This window comes from Corvus moneduloides, chromosome 5 (genome assembly GCF_009650955.1).
Source record: "Corvus moneduloides isolate bCorMon1 chromosome 5, bCorMon1.pri, whole genome shotgun sequence".
Lineage (NCBI taxonomy): Eukaryota > Metazoa > Chordata > Aves > Passeriformes > Corvidae > Corvus > Corvus moneduloides.
In genome coordinates, this window is record NC_045480.1 from 5,827,866 (window position 1) to 5,848,447 (window position 20,582).

A 20,582-nucleotide genomic window follows, 5' to 3' on the forward strand; every position below is an offset into this window, starting at 1 on the left:
GAATTAATCAGTACATGGATGTGTGTGCATTGGTACTAATAATGTTCATGTTGATAGTTAATGTTAGTTGTATCATGTTTAGTGAATTCTTTGTGTAAGATGTTTTATTTTATTTTTATTCATATTTTTAAGGGTTTGGTTTTTTTTTTCCTTCATCAGGTCAAAAATGTGTGTGAGTGTAGAAATAAACTGATAGCACAGTTCTGGAAAGCGCACATGGGTTCAAAGAAATGCCCAAACTGCAAGTAAGTTTAAGTCCATGAGGAAGTAAGTAGCTGGTTTCTAGTTAAATACAGTATTTCTATTAACTTGTATCTGCCTGTCCTGTTTGGTTTTTTTCCTTTAAGATCCAGGAGATCACTGGTGCGAAAGGAGCACAACAGCAAGCTGACAGTAACCTATCCTTCCACAGTGTACCATAAGTCAGGAGAGGAAGGCATTCTGGATGAAATAGCAGGTAAAATATTTTTCTTCTACTCAAATATGTTGGCACTTCTCCCCTGCGTTTAAGGGGCAGAGATTCCTAGCAGTGAATGTGCACTTGGGACTCATTTATAAAAAATACTGATTATAACTAAACTAGTAAGCTTAGGAGTCAGAGAGAACCCAGTTCCATTAAATTTCTATTTGAGAGCCTGCTGTGCTTTGCAGCTTCAGTTTCCTCTGTGTCAGGAAAAGAAGCACAACAGCATAATCTATGTCAGCTTTAGGGTGGTTTTTGGGGCAATTCATTTTTGGCAGGTAGTTTTTCTGCTGGATTTTTTAAACAGAGCAACTAGAGATAAGATTAATTAGGAGAAAGATAACCAACTTCAGAAAGAAAATGACATGAATTTCCTCTTACAGAGTAAAAGACAGAAATAAAAGTAGGTGGCACTTTCCAGGATTAGTTAATCTATTGATTGAATCAATTTAAACCTCCTTTTTCCTCTTGCATCCTTGATCCTTTACACATGAGACAGAATTGAAGCAGATTTTTGTGTGTTATTTAGCCCTTAGAAAAGGCTTCCATAGAGAGTTTATTTTGTTTGCTACTGTGTGATCTAAATACTGAATTAAATCTCTGGAGCTGTGGCTGAAGAAGCAAAATGGGAAGTATTCTGTATTCTGAAATGGGATGGACCACACGGTTAGGTACATTCTGCGTAGCCTGTACATGGTTAAGTCCCAAAAGGGGGTACCTTTAACCTTGGCATTGATGCATTTCTGTTTAAGGGATGGAATGTTCTTCTAGGTGAATGGAGAATTGAACTTGCAGTATGCAAAAATCTGCGTTTGTGGACCTTAGCCAGAAAAAGAATAGGAAACTGTGTGAGGTCATGGGAGAATTGCTTTTCATCAAGTTGTGTATTCTGGGACTCATGGGGCTGGCCTGCAAGAGAAGTGGAAATTGAAATCTAAAATCTCTGGCTTTGTTTTTAAATAATCGATCTTTTTGCTTTTCAGTAGCAAAACGGTGTGTTTTCCTTCCTCTCCAATGCAGAGGTAGCCCAGACTCTAAATTATAATAGGGATGGATTGCTGGCTGGTGCTATTGTCTCCTCCAGCTGAGTATTTCATGGGAACCTTGATATCTCACTGAAGTACCTGAACCCCACTGAAAGGCTCCCCAGCTGCAGGCTGACTCTTGATTTGTGTTTTGGTCAGGGGATGAGATCATTTGAAGAAAGGTTCCAGTTCATTATAAATAAAGCATAAACTTCAGATGTTAAAATGGAGTCTATTTCTGTTACTTATATTCATATTCACTAGTCACAGAAATGGTTTCTTTCTGTAGTTAATTTCATATTCCCAAAGCAAACATTTAAATGATAATTTTGACGTAGATGTCAGCCAGTATATTTTGTATGTATTTCCATTCCTTCTCTGAGCTGGAAGCACTTACCACTATTAGCAAAAAAACCCCCTTTCACAATAATCTCTTGAGGGTTTGGGGTTTTGGGTTTTTTTGGTGTTTTTGTTTGGGTTTTTTGGTTTGTTTGTTTGGGTTTTTAGTAAATATTTTATTTTTATTTTCTTTTTTACTTTTCAGGTATTGATGAAAGCCAGTTAGGGAAGAGAGGATACCTGACACCAATGACTGCCAAGGAATACATCCTGGCTCTGTGGAAGAATGAAGGTAATGGTTGTGAAGAGCAAAGTCACTTTGTTTTCTGTACCTTTTAGTGGACGAAGCCAGTAACTATTCCAGTGTGAACTCCTTGTCAGATCTTTGCCTTTTGCCTTAAGGACTCCTGGCTACAAGATAGGTTTTGTGACAGGAGGAGTGGCAGCCAGTGAATGCAGAGACCTGGATTCAATTAACACTTTGATCAGTTATTTTTAAGTTGTGGCTCCCCACAGATCCCAACTGTTGTTTGCAAAGATTTTGATTTTCCTGTGGTGCTACACCTCACAGTTACCCTAGTTAAAGCCTGAGAATGGATTTATCAGCCTCTTTTTTGAGTTGCCTGTACTCTGAATCTGTCTGCAGTTGCCAGGAGAAAACAAAGCAGTTTTGTGATACAGTCACAGTTAGTAGCTGGAAACTTTCTTCCTCTTGCTTTGCTTTCTCTTCTCTCTATAAACTGTATTTCTGTCCAGAATTGTTTCTAAAATATGTGACTGAAAAGAGGGTGTCAGTTTTTTCTAAAGTATGTCTAAATGCTTTTATTTTAAACAAGCTCAATAGTGTTTAACTTAGCAGGTTCTTTTGACTTGGTTGACCAAGTGCATCTGGGGGTTTGGATTCCCAAACAGTAGCAGTGAGAACAAGTTTATAAATTCATTGTATCTTTTTAGGTTTCTTTCTGCATTATCTCTTCCCTGGGATGGATCCCCATGAAAGTTCAGGATTCAGTCCAGACATGTTTTTTTTAGATCTACTTGTGGTTCCACCTTCAAGGTAAAATTTACCCCCCCATAATTTTGTAGAAATCACAGGGTTTAGTGCATCCTTTGCAGGAGTTGGAGATCTAAACTCCTATAGCACAGACACTGGTCTGCTGAAGTGTCAGTGGAGTGTTAAAATAATAAAAATCACAGTAGTAATTGGTGATAAGTTCTATTGTAACTTCCAAATAAGTTTGTTAGAAGACTGAAATACTAATTATGGAAAAAATATATTTTAGTGTTAGTGTTTTAAATTATTATAGAATATTATAAGTGTACAGTACTGATAAAATTTCATGTTAAGGATCATTCCTCTTTTATGACTGTCCCAGTAGAATATAGGAATTTTTAAATGCCTACTGTTAGTTTGTTTGGATTAGTTTCCATGCACTGCAGATTTAGCTTAGAATGTTTTGAGGTTTATCATGTTGCTTTTGAGTGGCTTTAATCTTCTAAAGTAACTTTGCTTTGCTGTAGGTATCGTCCCGTAAATCGCGTTGGAGACCGCCTGTTCACAAATGGGCAGACTGTGAACTTGCAGGCTGTGATGAAAGATGCCCAGTTAATACGGAAGCTCTTGGTTTTCATGGCAAAAGAGCAGTGTCAGCCAATAAAAATTGCAGAAGAAATTCAAACAGTAAGAGTTGCTGGTTATCTTATTCTTTGCTTTTTTGGAAGTGTGGGTCGAGTTCAGGTAGGCTCCTGCTTAAGCTGTGCCAGTAACAATTTTTGACTGAGCTGTTGGAGCATCTGCTGGTGGAGAAGTTCTCCATTCTCCATAGCTTCCCCCCCCCCGACCCTTTTCTACCTGGTGCAAAGGAAAAAAACATTTTGCTCAGATTCTCTTAGTCGTGGTTTTTGGTATTAGATTGCTGTATGTGAGACATAACAGGCTCCTGTTTCTGGAGAATTAAATCTGTACAGCACAGCCAGCTCACAATAAAACTTTGCCAACATCTCATCACATGAAAAGAAGGGAAAAAAGCCACTGTAGCTTCTAAGCCTAGTGGAGCCAGTTGTGATTGTGTTTCTTTTTTGACAATTGATGTCGAAGTAGAACCCAAAATTTCACAAATAACATTAATTAGTAACAACGCTTGTCTGCTTTTGACAGTTCACATAGTTGTATAGTGTAAATAATAATGTATGTCAGCTTGCCTCATTCCATGTTTGTTCAAAAGTTATATCATTGAGAGGTCTTTGACACTGGACTCAGTTTCAGCTGAACTTGATTTAGATCTTAAGTGTAAAAGATCTTGGAAACATTTTTAGTTACTCAGAAAGTAGCCACTAGATGGAGATAGGTTCATAAAACGTTTGACAGGAGGTTAATGAGTTTTGGATGTGACTGCTGTAGCAGCTTTTAGACTGGAAACAAAGCGGGATGTAGGTGGTAAAAACTCTTGGATTTACATTATTTTTATCTAAGAACAGGATTTTCTAGTTACAGTGATTCCTAACCTGGACTGACTACCAGTGCAAAATAAGGGTGAATGTTTCATTTGCTATGTTTAATACTGTAATTAATACTATAATTTCAGCCTAGTAAATAGAAGATATTTTTTGTTAAGTCCAAGTTTCTAATTTCTGTTTCTGTAGGAGACAGGAGGGGATAGTGAACCTCTGGACCGTTCTGTGCTGGCAACGATTCCTGGACAGAGCATTGCAGATAAGCTGTACAACGCTTGGATACGTCTCCAGAGCCATGTCAACATTGTGTTTGATAGTGACATGGACAAGCTGATAACAGAAAAATACCCTGGTATTCGTCAGGTGGGTAGGAGGTGGAGTCTTAGACAGTTAAAAAAGAGAAGCTGATGGAGTCAGAAAAAAGTGAACTATTTGTGGTTAGTAGGTGGTCATTTTCATGACACTCATCATTGCAAGAATCCATCTGGTTTTCCATACTTTCAGGTTTTAATTGTTACCTTCTGTTTCCAAAGCTGCTGGAGAAGAAGGAAGGGCTGTTCCGCAAGCACATGATGGGGAAGCGTGTGGATTTTGCTGCTCGATCCGTCATTTGCCCCGATATGTACATCGGGACCAACGAGATTGGCATCCCTATGGTGAGCATAAATAAAGGACTGTGTCTTTCTGGTGCAGCTCAGGGCTGAACTACACTGCTGACACTTGGTAGCAGGTTAGAATGTGGAGAGTTTCTGACTCGTCTGAACTCCTTCCTGCCCAGTGTTAATAAGGAAAGAGCAGTGAAGAGCGGGAAATGCTTACTGTTACAAAGCAAGAACACCACATCTGAGAAAGGGGATTTAAAAAAAAAAAAGAAAAAGCTGTACGTGCTTTATGGGATTAGGAATTGGTGCAGGCTTTAAAAGCAGATCCTGTTTCTCCTATGGTCTTTGTACAAGGTATTTTTGAGGTATTGCAGCCTTAAGAGAAGTCCATGATAATGTCACCGACTTCATCCATCGTTAAGGATTTTTAACCACATAGAGATGACACCAAGCCTGAATTTGAGCTTTTCATTATCATCATCATCTTTGAAGAAAATAATGAACCTGGTGATAATGTGCTTTTTCTCTCTATTTGTTGGCTTGTTTGCAGAATTTAAATCTGTGCTTTCTTTCTTTAATTGCTAATTGAGTTTTATACTGCAGTAGAAAATAGAAAAAAGACATTGTTTCTATTCTTATTGTAGAGGATTTTAAAACAGAAATGTATTTATTTGGCATTAGAGTAGACTGAGGAGGAGATGCATTCAAGAGCTTAAAGTAATTTATGTTTGCATTGTATGAGTTAACATTTGATGCTGTTTATCAGTGACTTTTTTTACAGTTTGAAGCCAAAATTGAACAACATGTTGTTTCTCTCCTGCTTTCCCCCCTGTCTAGGTATTTGCTACCAAACTGACTTACCCTCAGCCAGTCACTCCCTGGAATGTCAAAGAGCTGAGGCAGGCTGTCATTAATGGCCCCAAGGTCCACCCTGGGGCCTCCATGGTCATTAACGAGGACGGGTCTCGCACGGTGCTGAGTGCCACCAGCCTGACCCAGCGCGAGGCCATCGCCAAGCAGCTCCTCACCCCCTCCTCAGGGGCACCCCAGACAGGGCTGAAGATTGTGAGTATTGGCAGAGCCCTCCTCCATCTCTGGTTGGGGACGTAAGAAGTTAAATGTGATACTTTTTCAAATTCTAAATCCCGTTTTTCCATGCTGGATTTTACTTTCTTCTAACATGCAGTGTGTGTCATTCAGCGTGCCAAGATGCAGAGTATTCTTAGTGGTGGCTTTGGCAGTGCTGGCTTAGCAGTTGGGCTCCATGATCTCAGAGGTCTTTTCCAACCTAATTGATCCTGTGTCAGTTGTTTCTTCTCTTATCTCCTCTAGCTTAATCAACCTTTGAAACTTCTTAACTGTATCTCCATCCCTTGCAAGAGTTGAAAACTTACTATTTAGCTGCTAGGGCAAAAGTTTTGGTGTTTAATAATGTTTTCACATTATGTATTACCCTGTCTCTCACAAAGGCTTAGCAGAGATTTGAAATTTGAGTATTTCTGTGATGTCAGTTCTTTCAGAACCCGTCTCAGAGTTAAACATAACAGTATGTAGATTGTATAAACAATTTACCATACTCCTGTTGGTAATCACTTAAGTGGATATTTGGATTTTACAAACAGAAAAATTACAATGAGACTGTTTTGAGAGCCTGTTTTAGATAAGGATATATTGTGTTGTACTCAAACCTGAAATTAAGAGATTCCCAGTGTCTGCTTCAGCTTAAGGTTGTATTACTACCTTAGTCTAGGGTGTCCAGGACTGGGTGTATTGTGAGAGGTATCAATTCAGCCCAGTGGGCTTTGGATGAAGAGCTTATTGATTTGATCACTGTGGGTTGGGGGAGTTAATGGGAGGTATGTTGTTTGGTGGAGAGCAGAGGGCGTTCAGGGGCAAGCAGTCTTGATTCTCTCTGAGTTTTGCACAGAGCATGAACACCAGAAAGAAGATGTTTTGGATGTGTGTGTATTTAAAGATAAATTAGTCCTTTCTGAGGCATGGCAATGCCTCGTAGGCAGCAACCAAATCTCTTTTGCAGGTGTGTCGGCACATTAAGAACGGGGATGTGCTGTTACTGAACCGCCAGCCCACGCTTCACAGACCTTCCATCCAAGCTCACCGGGCCCGAATCCTGCCTGGGGAGAAAGTGCTGAGGCTTCACTATGCCAACTGCAAGGCTTACAATGCTGACTTTGATGGGGATGAAATGAACGCCCATTTCCCGCAGAGCGAGCTGGGCAGAGCGGAAGCCTACACCTTAGCCTTCACTGATGAACAGTACCTCGTGCCAAAGGCAAGTAAAACTGCCAGATAAATTTATTCCTACATGAAATCACTCTGGTTTGTTTATTTTGTCTAATGAGAAGTGAGGTAATTTTTAAAAAACCTATTTACTTATTTTTGAGGTTTATGTCTGTGTTCTTTCTCCACTTGTGGTTCTGTTCCTCTAAAGAAGGCCCAGCAAATCCAAACCATCTTGTAGCTTTGAATGTCAGTGTCCAGAAGAGATTCAGTAGAGAGTTGTGCTGTAATGATGAGTTCTTTACAAATTATTTAAGTACATTTATCCAGGGGGAATAATTTTGGGAGCTGGAGGCACATGACTTACTAACCCCCCATACCACCACCTTTTTCTTGTTACCTCTTCAGGATGGGAAGCCGCTTCCTGGCTTGATCCAAGATCACATGATTTCTGGAGTCAGCATGACGATCCGGGGCTGCTTTTTCACCAGAGAGCAATACATGGAGCTTGTGTACCGAGGACTGACAGACAAAAAAGGAAGAATTAAAATCTTTCCTCCTGCCATTATGAAGCCACAGAGATTATGGACAGGAAAGCAGGTAGTTTATCATTTACAGGGTTAAAGAATGCTGATGGTTTCAAAGTAAGCAGAATGCTAATAATAAAAGCAGTGCTGCTTAGGGTGTTTGAAAGGCTAGATCCTATCAACACCATGTGGGTCTTGGTGTGTGTTTTTGAGCTGTGAAACCCAACAGACGGCTTTCTTGTTTTTTAATTTTAATTTATCTAATTATTGGAAAAACCTTTGCTGTTTTGTATTTCTGAATAATGATGTGTCTCAGCTCATTGATCCTTCAGAGGCTAGAGTAGCAAGAGGATATTCCTGCTACTTGTCAGGTTTCCAAGCTTTCAAAACTTTGCTGTCAATGGAAAGAACACATGCAGGATGCTGCTTTTTTCATCCATGCCAGATTTTGTATATTGAGAAGGGAGTATATAAAATAAATAATTCCTTCCACTCATCCTGCTTCCTTATAGGTTGTTTCTACATTGTTAATAAACATCATTCCAGACAACCATGCTCCACTGAATTTGACTGGGAAAGCAAAGATTGGTGGGAGAGCCTGGATAAAGGGACCTGCAAAAGGATTTCTGAATCTTGATTCAATGTGTGAATCTCAGGTATGCAACAGCTCTGGGGGTTGGGCTGGGCTGTGTTGTATTAAAATGGCGTGAGAAATGGGGAGGGAAGCAGGGAGGTGACAAAGTTGGAAGCAGATATTTTGCAAGAAGTTACTGCCAGAAGTGGGTGATTAAAGGATAGGCCGGGGAGTCAGGAAAAACTCTCTGTAGTCCTGACTTATATAGATTCCATCTCTTTTTGTTAGACCATGTGTCTTTATTGTCAGACTTTATAGGTGGAAAACCAGAGATGGTGTTAGAAATTTCTACTATAAATTCTAGAAGTATAGATAATCTGACCATTTAACTGTTCACCAATATGTGAGCTTTTTAAACTTAAACCTATTTTCACATAGATTATACACAAAAACCTGTAGAGGTCATAGTAAGATCAGAATTTCTGTTTTCCTGACTCAAAGCTGTGTTCTATTATTTAGGTTATTATCAGAGATGGGGAATTACTGTGTGGAGTCTTGGACAAAGCTCACTTTGGCAGCTCTGCCTATGGCCTGGTCCACTGCTGCTATGAGATCTATGGGGGTGAAACCAGTGGGAAAGTGCTGACGTGTCTGGGGCGCCTCTTCACTGCTTACCTGCAGCTGTACAGGGGATTTACCATGGGTGAGTAACTGCAGCAGTGCAGTGCTGTAGTGCAGCACCTCCTGAGGTATAAACCAGACATTGTTGGGCATAATACATGCTAATTCTGTTAATAAAATTTGGCAAGACTGCCCTTGAGTGGGATAGCTGCCTGCCAGCCTTTTTTTGATCTTGTTTTTTTGTTGGTGCACAGCTGGCCTTCTAAACATAAAGAGAAAACACAAGTCTTGAGTATGTCCAACAAGTTCTCTCTTTTGTCCTGCCTAGTCAAAGTTTGCACAGTCAACATGTCTTGGGTTGAAATTTTGTTTAGAGCAAAACCTTGTGTTTGCTTCTTGGAAAAATAATTATTGCATAGAAAGCAGAACAGCTGACAAAGCTGTTAAGGGGTTGTTAATCAAGTCTTGCACATCACATTCTACTGTAAAACTTTTGGTAAATATTTGACTTTCATCACGGCTTTTCAAACTCTCACAGGAGTTACAAAGACACAGTCACCTGTTAGCAGTAGTGAGGGACCAACAGACTGCTGTGAGCAGGGAAAAGGGAAGGGCATCTTTTGGAGTGAGGAAGGGGATTGATTGACTGTAAGACACAGGACTCTTGAGAGCCAGGGTGCAAAAACTAGTTAGGAAAAGATAACAAGCCTGGGATCACTAGGCAGTTAAAACATCAGAAAAACAGAGAAGTGAGACTGGAGCAGGAGTTTGGGATTTGGTGTTTTGACACAGCCATTTTAGTGGCTGTGGCAAGACTCCTTACAAATAGCTTACAAGAGTTAGGGTTCCAGTGTTTAACCTGTTCCCTGGTCCTGTCGTCACAAGAGTCTGTATTTTTTATTTTTCTTTTTTAAAAAAGCTAAGAAATGCCAGATTGTAAAAAGTTCAGCTAATAGGAATTTTGATGCGGATGGAAGAAGAAAAGCAGTTTGACGTGGCTGGTCCATAAAGCATTAGTTTGTGCAAGTGCACCAATTAAGATTTTTTCAGAGACTGTTGAAGTTAAGACTTCTTAAATTAGGCAGTTGATTTTGCACCCTCACTGCTTAGCTGATGTTGCTCTTTTTTTTTCTTATGGTGTACAGTAACTTCTCCATCCAAAAGCTACTCAGATTTTTTTCTTCTTGTCAAACTGCAGACCCTGAGTCTAACCATTATTATTAACTTTAATTGTGACTTTCTTTTCCTGACACCAGGAAAAGAAAATCCCTGACACCAGCTGTGGTTCCTTCCTTGATTCTTGTTCGGTTTAGACCATTGTATTCTGTCTCTTACCTTTAACAGGGATTGAAGATATTTTGGTTAAACCTGAAGCAGATCATAAAAGAAAAAAAATCATTGAAAGGTCGAGGCAGAGTGGTATTGAAGTAAGTCTGTTCTGCAATTTTTTTTTTCTTCCATAATGCAAAATTTTTGAAATCCTGCCTTGTTCAGTTATGCCTACTTAACACCTAAAACTTCCTATATTTTACTTTCAGGCTGTTAGAGCTGCTCTTAATTTGCCAGAAACAGCATCATGTGAGGAGGTCCAAGGGAAGTGGCAGGATGCCCATCTGTGCAAAGACCAGAGGGATTTTAACATGGTTGATATGAAGTTCAAGGAGGAAGTAAACAATTACAACAATGAAGTTAACAAGGTTGGCATCGAGGCATCTGTGCATACTAATCTTGTTTGGAGACTTTGTTATTAAGTTAGTGAATGTGGCTAAGCGGTGCCTGACTCTTCTGGAGGCTGAAGCTTTCCATCTGTCCCCAGTATGAGGCTCCACATGCTGCCTCTCCTCCTCAGCCTTGTCCTCCCTGAGTGAGAAGATGGTTTAGTATTCGAGATGCTTTTAAAATTATAAATAGCAATGTTTGTGATTACTCATTGTTTCACTTTGTTAAAGCCTTGAACAGGAATTTCTCTGGTTTATTGTTTTATTAATAATGTTTGGTTTTGTTCCCTTCACTCCCCCACAACTCTGTAGGTTTGCATGCCTCTAGGTCTCCACAGGAGCTTTCCAGAGAACAATTTGCAGTTGATGGTACAGTCAGGAGCCAAAGGATCCACTGTAAACACAATGCAGGTAATGACAGCCAGAATATACTTAGCAGCTACGTATGCTGATGTGATGTGTCCTAGAATGTAAGCTGTTGGGAAACTCTTCTGGGGATATCTAGTACCAGAGCAAGGTTTTCATTCTGGACTTTGGCATGAAAAAATGTTAGAAGAATGTAATAAAGACCTCAGTGGGTGATGGAAGAGAGTCAGTGTTTATTGTAGCCTATTTTTGAATCGCTCCTCAGTACATGAGGATTTATTGAAATAGCAGACCTGCTTTTTAGAAGGAATGCTGCAGTTTATACAAACAAACCAACTGTAGGAGAAATAACTTTTCCTGGCCTCTGTTGAAGACTGACCCTCTCCTTCTTCAACTTCTGAATAGGAACAACATTATCTTTGGTTTTGGTAGACGTGTCAAGGATACATTTTCATTTTACCTTTTGCAGCACAGACACCAAGCAAGAGACACTCTATAAATAAACACCCTCTAAAATGGAGTCAATGACCACAGCTCAAAAGAGAGAGCATTTTGGGTTGAGGTTTTTGTTCTGGTTTTAGTACACTGCTGAGAGGTGGTGAGGGTAATGTAGGGACCTAAAAAATATTTAAGTATTTTAAGTTTCACATCTCTGTGTTAAAATAAGTAAACAGAAAGAGAATGGTAATGTTGAGGATGAGTCTGGGTACTGGAATAACTTAAAAAAACCAGGTGAGATATCCATGCCTTTTCTGCCCCTCAATAGCAAGAACATTTTGTGAACAATTCCACAATGAGCTACACAGCATTTACTGAGCAGTTGACCTTTTTTAACTGTATTTTTCAAGAAAAAATATTAAGCTTATGTGAACAGAAAGTTGGATGGAAAAGTGATGTTTCCTTTTTTCCTGTCCCCATTTAGATTTCTTGTTTGCTGGGCCAGATTGAGTTGGAAGGCCGAAGACCCCCACTGATGGCATCTGGCAAATCACTGCCATGTTTCCAGCCTTATGATTTTTCCCCTAGCTCAGGAGGATTTGTGACCGGCAGATTTCTCACTGGGATCAGACCTTCTGTAAGTTTAATACTGCTTGTGTTGATACTGAAGTTTATTTGAGTCTTGGTATTTTAATATAGAGTATCTGCAATTATGGATAAATGGAGTTTGTTCACCCTGGTTTCATATGAAGCTTTTGAGGAAGAACATAAATTGCCAGTGTTGATGCACTGAATGCTGATGGTATTGTGCTTGTGTTCAGGAATTCTTCTTTCACTGCATGGCTGGCAGGGAAGGTCTTGTGGATACAGCTGTCAAAACCAGCCGTTCTGGGTACCTGCAAAGGTAAGAGGCCTGGTTACCAACTGGAGCCTTTAAAAGGTCCTTGGTTGGTTGGTTGATTTTTCTCTTTATTATTTTTTTTTTGTGAGAGGGTACTGTAGGCTGGAAGTGCCTGTATTGCTTAGATTAACTTCATTGTACTTGATTTTTTACAAAAGAGTCTGAATGCTGAATGTCTGTTCTAAGCCAAATTTTCTAGAGATCTAGATCAACCAGAACATTATAATGTCAAACTTGTCTCTGGAACATAACAGCAGTTGCTTCTCCTTTTGCAGAAGTCTTTTTCCTCATACAAATATAGATAGGTGTACAAGCTCCAGGCAACTCTAGTTTTTCTTGGCCACGTTGAGTGGATCTTGTCTTTACTCAAGCAACACCTCCTGTATATATAGGAGAAAATGTAACTTTTTGGTTGTTTCAGAGGGTAGTGAGGAGTTCTAAAGGAGGGATGCCCCCTTCTTTCAGAAAACTGTTAAAGAGTGACAGCAGAAATAGAGAGTAATTTACTGTTTCATTTTAAGTCAGATCAGTCCAAGGAAACTGGAGGGAGCAACATGCTGCAAGCTTTGCAAACTAAGCATTTCTCATGAGTGTTGTGTCTGTAGGATTTTGGCTTCCAGAATTCCTGATCAGCCCTTAAATACACTTAATATAAGTTAAAAACAGTGGTTTTTGTGTTAGTTATATCATCCTTGTTGCTTTGTAGCCTCTTAACAGCATTTTTCTTTTCTTTATTTTTTCCCTCTGGAATAGGTGTATCATAAAACATTTGGAAGGGCTGGTAGTTCAGTATGACCTGACTGTACGAGACAGTGATGGCAGCGTGGTGCAGTTTCTCTATGGAGAAGATGGGCTTGATATCCCTAAAACTCAGTTCTTACAACCTGAGCAGTTTCCTTTCATTGCAGAAAACTACGAGGTAGAACACCTAAATCTTAAGCATTAATGAGGGGTGAAGGGGAAACTGAAACATGTGGTTAACATCTGGCATATCTGTCAGGGTTCCAGGGGTAACATTTGTTTGTCTCAGTTACTTTCAGACTAATACACAATTTTATTTGCCATTGTATTCAAAATATGGAAGCAATCTGAAGTCTGCAGCGTGATTTAAGCAGTCTCAAGCGCACCAAGCACTGTCTGTTTTAACTCTGCACTTGAATTCAACAATGATGACTTCACTTTTCAGTCTGTCAAGTTTGATTAACTTCCTTTTACCAGTATCATCACTGCTTATTAGAGAATGGCGATAATAACATAAAGTATAAGGAGTTTTGTCTCAGTTGAGTTGAAAACCAAATTTGAAAATTGTTTTCCAGCAGTGACAGCAGATGACCTTTTCAGTTTGCTTTGCCTTTTCTGGTACAATGACGACAGAGAGAAGAATAATCACACAAATTACTTTCTTACAGGTAATCCAGAAGACAAACTATCTGGACGAAGCTTTAGCAAGGATGGAGTCTTACCAAGCTAAGCAGCAGTTTAAAGCCATCAAAAAGTGGAGAGCCAGGCACCAAAACTCTGTGCAAAGAGAAGGAGGCTTTCTGTTGTTTTCCCAGAAGAAACTGGCAAGTGTGAAAGCACAGCTTCCAGGAGGTGAAATGAAGAATGGAAGAGATCCTGCTACTTTACAGGTGACACAGTAGCAGTTGAATTGACCAACCCCTTCAAAAGAAGTTGCAGTAATCAGTTTTGGGGTTTTTTTAAATTGCTCTGTGTATCCTGAAGTGTTTCCCAGTCTAACTAAACAAGTTACCTTTTAAAGGAATCATGTCAACTGTGTGGATGATGAAGCTGAGATTTATTAAGGTCTGTGGGCCCTAGCGCTAGGGCAGGGCTAAAAACTGGGATAAATCTGGTTTTAGTAAACAGGTCATGTTTGTGGATGGTTTGGGTGGATTGTTTTTGTTTGGTGGTGGTGGGTTGTTTTGTTTTTTTCATGTACACAAAGTAAATCTCCCTTGCAAGGACAGCTCTCTGCTAGCTGGATGAGAGCCTGTTTGAATGCCAAAGACCAGAAGGCTGAGCCAGCCTTGCCAGGTGTTTCCAAAAAATGCTCTTGCTTAAGCCACTTGTCCATCATGGCACTGATCTCTATGATACGGCTTCTAAGGAAGATTGTGTGTATGGACACAAAATGTAGACGGGTCCTGCTTCACAGCCTTGCTGTCACAAGGAATTTACCCTGGTGGAACGAGGGCAGTTAGCATGAAACCCCAGGTTGAAGGTGTTGAGAGATGGCTCTGTGAGCTTGTCTGCAAAAGTTGTTTTTCCTAATCAGTGGTTCATTTATTGAGCTGTGCTGAATTTGTGTTGCTCTTGAAACTTTTTGATAACAAGCTCCTTTGTAATGCCAGCTTTGGACAGGCAAGGTGAGAGTCAGCTAGGAGCAAAGGTTTAAGTATATTGAGGGTGTTCAGTCCCAGTTGAAATTACTCTCTGAGGCCTTATTTCACTGATTTCTGGAGTAGTTACTATGGATACATAAGTTGGGGTATTTCAGGCTTGTAAAGCATCTTAAAATCATTTGGGCTCAAAAGTGTTAAATATCAGAAAAAGGAGAACACCATATTTGTAGCTGAGCTGTTTGCTGTGTTGTGTACACCCTTACATTCTGCACAGCTTATCTTTTCCTCCTTCACTGCTGCTTGATTGCTCATGGTCTTACTGCTCATGTGGATAAACGAGTCAGCTTAAAAACTTCCTCTCATTTTCAGTTGTTGAAGATGTGGTATGAGCTCGATGAGAAGAAACGAAGGAAGTATCTGAAGAAGACAAATAAGTGTCCTGACCCAAGCCTTGGGGTTTGGCGTCCAGATACCTATTTTGCATCTGTTTCAGAAACATTTGAAAATGGAGTCGAAGGTTATATCAGTAAATGGGAATCTGAGAACAGCCGGAGTTACATGCAGTCAGCACTTTCTGCTGATAGGTAAAAAGCTCTGAGTGTCTTCTTTTTTGCATTGAGCCAAAACCCAAAAAACCCTTTTAGGAGTGAGTTTGCTAAAACTGAAAAGTCTTTACCAAGTCTTGTTTCTGTTGTGGCCTTTGTGAAACTAAGCAGTGAGTTTCAGAATGGTTCTTGAAAGCCAAACGTGCTTAGTGTGCAGTGGAGAGGCTCTGGTTATCTGTTCCTTCCAAACCTGAATTTTCTGTGCTGCTGAGAGCTTTAGCAAAGGCTCTCTGGAACAACGGCAATGTATTGCTGTCCCCATACATATAAAATAATACTTTATAGTAACCTTGAAAACCAAAGTATGCTCTTGATGCACCTTGGAGTTAGCAGGGCAGTTAAGAAGTCCAAGTGGGAATAAATGGGCTCTCTTTTGACATTCTGGGAATTGGCAGCAGAAACAAAATACAGTTTGGCCAAGGCCCCAGTTCTGTGTTAATGGGCTGTGTTTGTCAGATCAGATGGGGATAGACAGTTTTACCGTTTCTGGAGTGTATTTGTCTGTAAGCTACCAGGAGTGATTGGCTCAAAGATGTAACTTTATTGAACTGAGTAATGATTCATTCTTTTCTGAGTTTATTTTTTATGTTGAGCTAAACCTCTTTTTCCCTGTCTACAGATTAAAGGATCTGTTGTATTTAAAGTGGCAGCGTTCTCTTTGTGACCCAGGAGAAGCTGTGGGGCTTCTTGCAGCTCAGAGTATTGGGGAACCTTCGACACAGATGACTCTGAACACCTTTCACTTTGCTGGCAGAGGTGAAATGAATGTCACATTGGGTATTCCAAGGTGAGAAAACTGTGTCCTCAATGGGCCCTTTATTTTAGGCACTTAGAGATATAATTGTGCTTAATCTCACTGGCAGGTATATGTGTGAATATTGAGGGTGAACAGTCCTTCAGTTTACTTGTAAATTGTGCTTGTTCAGAACTATTTTAATGTTTTACAATTTTCCAGTTATTTTGGTTTGTTTTCCAGATTCTAAATATCTGGGAAGGTCCCTTACTGTAATCTGATATACAGCAAATCATCCGTTTATTTGGAATAATGTGGGTCCTGACCTGGCCTCATGTGGGAGTGTGTGATGCCTTAGGTGGGAGGGGATTGTGTTGCTTCAGAGAAGCAGGGGAGGGGAAGAACATACGAGGAAGCATCCATTATGCATCTGTAGGAAAAAGACCTCATTAGTCCTTCTGTTCTTGGAACAATTTATTATCATCTATTCTCTTCCCATAACTGGGGGAATAATCTAATTGAGGCAGTGGGGCTGCTGTTGTGCTGTGCCTGGTGGGGAACCAGAGCAGAGCAAAGGAGCAGTGCAGTGTAACCACAGCTCTTGGTGCACACGGCTTTGGTGGAACTGCCAGTTGCTGCATGCAGCCCAGTTAAATGAACTAGATAATTACTTGATTGCTTAGTGCTTTTATTGCTTAATTTGAATGGTCATTCTTTGTTTAAAGGTTGCGGGAAATACTGATGGTGGCCAGCTCAAACATTAAAACACCGATGATGAGTGTTCCTGTGTTCAATACCAAGAAAGCTCTCAAGAAGGTGAAACAGCTTAAGAAACAGCTCACGAGAGTATGCTTAGCTGAGGTGAGCCTCCTTTTCAGTGCATCCTTTGAGAGTCAGCAAAACAAACTCTCCTCTTTGAGCTCATCAGTGGTTTGCTGTGCCACAGTCTTTGGCTTTTTCTCAAGCACATTTTTGTCAGCCTGTAGACTTGGAGGGTTTCTGTTTTATCTTTGAGACAAGCTAATCTGGCTGTGATTGACATAGTCAGAGCCCAGATAAAGACCTTTCTGTCTGTCCCCCACCCCTTCCTAATCTCACACAAATGGCTGTGCTCAGTAGAAGCAAAATGTGTCTCTGTGGAGACTCAATAGACTGGGATGTGTTCTGTGTTCCCTCTCTTCCTGGGAGGGTACCCTTGTGCTCTCCTACATGCCCTATCCTCTTCTGTTTTACTCTTGAGAGTTTCATGAAAGCAGCAAGGATCAGGTTAAGACTTAGCTATGTGCTGGAATAGTGTCCTGCTCCATGAGCATGGTCAGAAAAATGAAGATGTTGGCACCCTGAGAAGGGTAATCTCTTGCGAAGGAGTTGGGTGGGAGGTGAGGCTGTTCTTCCAGTATTGTCTGAATTAATTGTTGGGAAGACTTTAAGCCGAAAAGTGCAGTAGGGTAGAGTCCTTTTACCCAGGAGCAAAGCCTCCAGAAAAGTTTGCTAGTTAGCCTTGTGTAATTCTGGTTTCCTGTGGAAAGCACTGGAACTGCAGGAAGTAAATGAAGTGTCTTTATCAAAGGAGTAACATTCCCACTTGGGAATGTTTTGTAGGTCTTGCAGAAAGTGGACATTGAGGAATCCCTGCATGTGAAGCACAAGCTGAACAAGCATCACCTCTACAAAATCAAATTCCATTTCTTGCCCCATGAGGATTACCGAGAGGAGAAGTGTGTGAAGCCCAGGCAGATCTTGCACTTCATGGAAACAAGGTGTGTGTGCTTTCAGATACTTCAATGTTTTTTCCTCTTTTGCCTTTTTATGGGTTTTGCATGTTGTTGATTACAGCTGGTGTGGCTTCTAGAGCAACAGTTCCAGCAGATGTGCAGAAAGCATTTACACAGTTGCTTTTATGTCTTGCACAAAACTGTGGATCTGTGGCATACTGGCCGTGCAGAATTGCGTCAGGGCAGATCTTTCACATGTCTCTGATACACTCATGCTCAGGAACATCTCATTCCTTTGGATGCTTAAGCATTTATTACCAGCAAAAACATTTGAATGCTTTAGGCATCGTTTGGTGCTCTCACTGAACAGAACTAAACTTTATTTCTTACTATTTATAAAAAATCCATTAATCAGAAAAGGCTGGTTTATTTTCCCCCCTTTCTTTTTAACCCTTGTTTCTATCCTTTTGACTGACCAAATTTGTGTAGTTAAAAGTAGAACATTTAATGATAAGGGTCTATTGAAAGCTATTTTTTGCTTTGTAAAAAGGCTGCATTGATTTCTTCCTCCTGCAGGCCACATGAGTTCAAGCTGGGTTACTTTATTTTGTATGTGTTTGTTGGTTTAAAAAAGAAAAAAAGTCCAGTAATGAACCGTCTCTTTTGAAGGTCAATTTGATGTGCAGATTTTATATCTAGATGAGTGTTTAATTTTATGCTTTGGATGCATGGCTACATCTATAACAGTAACAGAGCTCATACCAACCTTTTGATTCCTAAGTGAATGAGAAAGAGCTGAGAAAAATGATTTGCCTTATCCTTGAAGTACTTTTGCATCCAGTAGGGAATAATGTGAATTATGAATTGACTATTTTCTTAATCAAAATAAATTAATTTTTTGACAACTTCAGACTGACAGTGTGGCACTGCTCAGCTTTGACATTCTGGGTTGCTTCTTCTGTCAGGTTCTTTAAAGTTTTTCTGGAAGCAATTAAAAGAAAGACTACAAAGATGGCATCTTTTAATGAAGTCAGCACTCGGAAGACAACTCGGAAGGATTTAGATGATGACCAAGACAAGGTACAGAAGAACATTACCTGAAAAATGCCTCACTTCCTTTCAGTGTTTTTGGGAAACAGAATTTGGAAAAGTGTAGCGTGTTTCAGTGTACACTAAATGTGTGAATACTAAATTACTACTTAAATGTTTTCTTCTCATGTAAACTGTCTTTGCATTCTCATAAAATTAACAAGGAAATTAAAGTTTTTGTGTATTTAAATCATGATTTACTTAGGACTGTATTCCAAAGTGCCTGTTTATTTTAGTTTCTCTGAGACAAAAGCATTTTACTCTGCTTGCTCCCAGATCAATGTCCTGTTGTAGCAGTGGTTGTCAAAACTTTGGGTAAGGTCCTTTGTTCATTGAAGTGCTTTTGCATGTTCCTTCTGCCCCTCCTCTCCCATCAAGGACTGTCAGAAGCAGAGTGACAGCTTATCCATCTTGTAGACATTCATCTTGTTACAGTTACCAGGCGTGTGAGTTCATTTCTTTATAGTAGTGGACATACAGAAATTAATTTGTCTGTAAAGGTAGAACATTGGACAAGGGACTGTTAAACTCCAGATGTTTGGCTAAAGCCTTCAGATGCTTTTGATACTTCCTAGCAGTCATCCTGATTCTCTGTCATGAATCTTTAGACGCTGAATAGCCTGGAAGCTGTAGCAGAGGAGGAAGAGAACATTGTTGATGCAGAAGCTGATGAAGGGGATGGTGATGCCACAGAAGTAAAACGGAGGAAGAACCAGGAAGAAGAGGTAATGACTTCCTAGGTGCTCAGCACTGCTCTTTAATTCCCTGTTTCTTCTGTGTTTGAGTTGGGAAGAAAAATTCCCATTGAAACAAAATGCTGAAAAAACCCAAACCCCACTTGAGAGGAGATAGGAAAGTCTCTGCTTTGGGCTGAACAGTTTTCATTTGGCTCTTATCTGAAGCCTTGTTCTTCAGGCATTTGGGTAGATGTGTCTGACAATCAGGCTGTCTGTGCCGAAGTTCACCTTAACCTTTTGCTAATTTTAGGCCATTAATCATTTTTAAAACTTTACTTTTACTGTGGTTCTTAAAAAATATTCTCCCTGCATGTTTCTTTGTGTTCAGTACTTCATAATTGCATCTTAAAAGATGGGGTGCTGTAATATCAGCAAGAGGGTGGGGTAATTGAAAATCCTGAGGGAATCCCATCATCAGAGTTGGATTATGGGAAGAAATTAGACTTTTCAGGGAGAGAAAACGAAATTCTTCTACAGTCTCAACATCCTCTAGCATCCTGGACTACGCTAAGGAATAATGGTAAGATTATAGAGAAATAAAGGCTGAACTGAATCTGTTGTATTATTTTCTTTACAACAAAATGGCATTTTCTTTGTGCCATAGGGGTGAAATCCTTGCAACTCAGCAGTGAAGAATATTCCTGAATTAAACTGTTCATGGTGTGCTATCTCTGTACAGTTTCTGGCTCAGATAAACACAACAGTATTTCTTTGCAGGTCGATTATGAGAGTGAAGAAGAGAACGGGGAAGAAAACGTTAATGAGAATCCAGAAGATGAAGAGGCTGAATCTGAAAAAGAAGAGGGGACTCCTGGTGCTGAAGAGGATCAGAACAGAGCAGAGGGTGAAGATTCTCAGAATCCTTCCTTTCTGTCTCAGACTAAAAAAGGGAAAGATCGATTGCTTCAGTCAGCAGAGGTGCGCGTGAGCGCTGTTGTGGAGAGCCACCCATCCATACAGGATTACACGTTTGACACCGAAAACGAGCTCTGGTGTGAGGTAAGGTGGAACATCTGTGGATGGTTGCACAGTGGTTTCAGGTAGCTCCCATAACAAATGGATCTTTTCAGTGCAGTGCTGCTGTTTTGT

General features: G+C 40.1%; 1 protein-coding gene across 2 annotated transcripts in view; it reads left to right on the forward strand.

The window, feature by feature from the left end:
* The window catches only part of POLR1A (RNA polymerase I subunit A), a 30,059-nt gene that overhangs the window by 3,094 nt on the left and 6,383 nt on the right, over positions 1–20,582 (forward strand). For both annotated transcript variants that reach the window (XM_032110119.1, XM_032110120.1), the window contains exons 5-30: positions 160–245; positions 348–457; positions 2,033–2,119; positions 2,782–2,884; positions 3,349–3,508; positions 4,471–4,644; positions 4,815–4,937; positions 5,721–5,948; positions 6,922–7,176; positions 7,533–7,724; positions 8,164–8,307; positions 8,745–8,928; positions 10,191–10,273; positions 10,385–10,543; positions 10,877–10,975; positions 11,853–12,005; positions 12,190–12,272; positions 13,023–13,188; positions 13,679–13,900; positions 14,984–15,198; positions 15,839–16,006; positions 16,678–16,813; positions 17,555–17,712; positions 18,633–18,747; positions 19,365–19,481; positions 20,211–20,492. In XM_032110119.1, the coding sequence (XP_031966010.1) occupies positions 160–245; positions 348–457; positions 2,033–2,119; positions 2,782–2,884; positions 3,349–3,508; positions 4,471–4,644; positions 4,815–4,937; positions 5,721–5,948; positions 6,922–7,176; positions 7,533–7,724; positions 8,164–8,307; positions 8,745–8,928; positions 10,191–10,273; positions 10,385–10,543; positions 10,877–10,975; positions 11,853–12,005; positions 12,190–12,272; positions 13,023–13,188; positions 13,679–13,900; positions 14,984–15,198; positions 15,839–16,006; positions 16,678–16,813; positions 17,555–17,712; positions 18,633–18,747; positions 19,365–19,481; positions 20,211–20,492 (4,002 nt within the window). The remainder of the gene's footprint in view (positions 1–159; positions 246–347; positions 458–2,032; positions 2,120–2,781; positions 2,885–3,348; positions 3,509–4,470; positions 4,645–4,814; positions 4,938–5,720; positions 5,949–6,921; positions 7,177–7,532; positions 7,725–8,163; positions 8,308–8,744; positions 8,929–10,190; positions 10,274–10,384; positions 10,544–10,876; positions 10,976–11,852; positions 12,006–12,189; positions 12,273–13,022; positions 13,189–13,678; positions 13,901–14,983; positions 15,199–15,838; positions 16,007–16,677; positions 16,814–17,554; positions 17,713–18,632; positions 18,748–19,364; positions 19,482–20,210; positions 20,493–20,582) is intronic.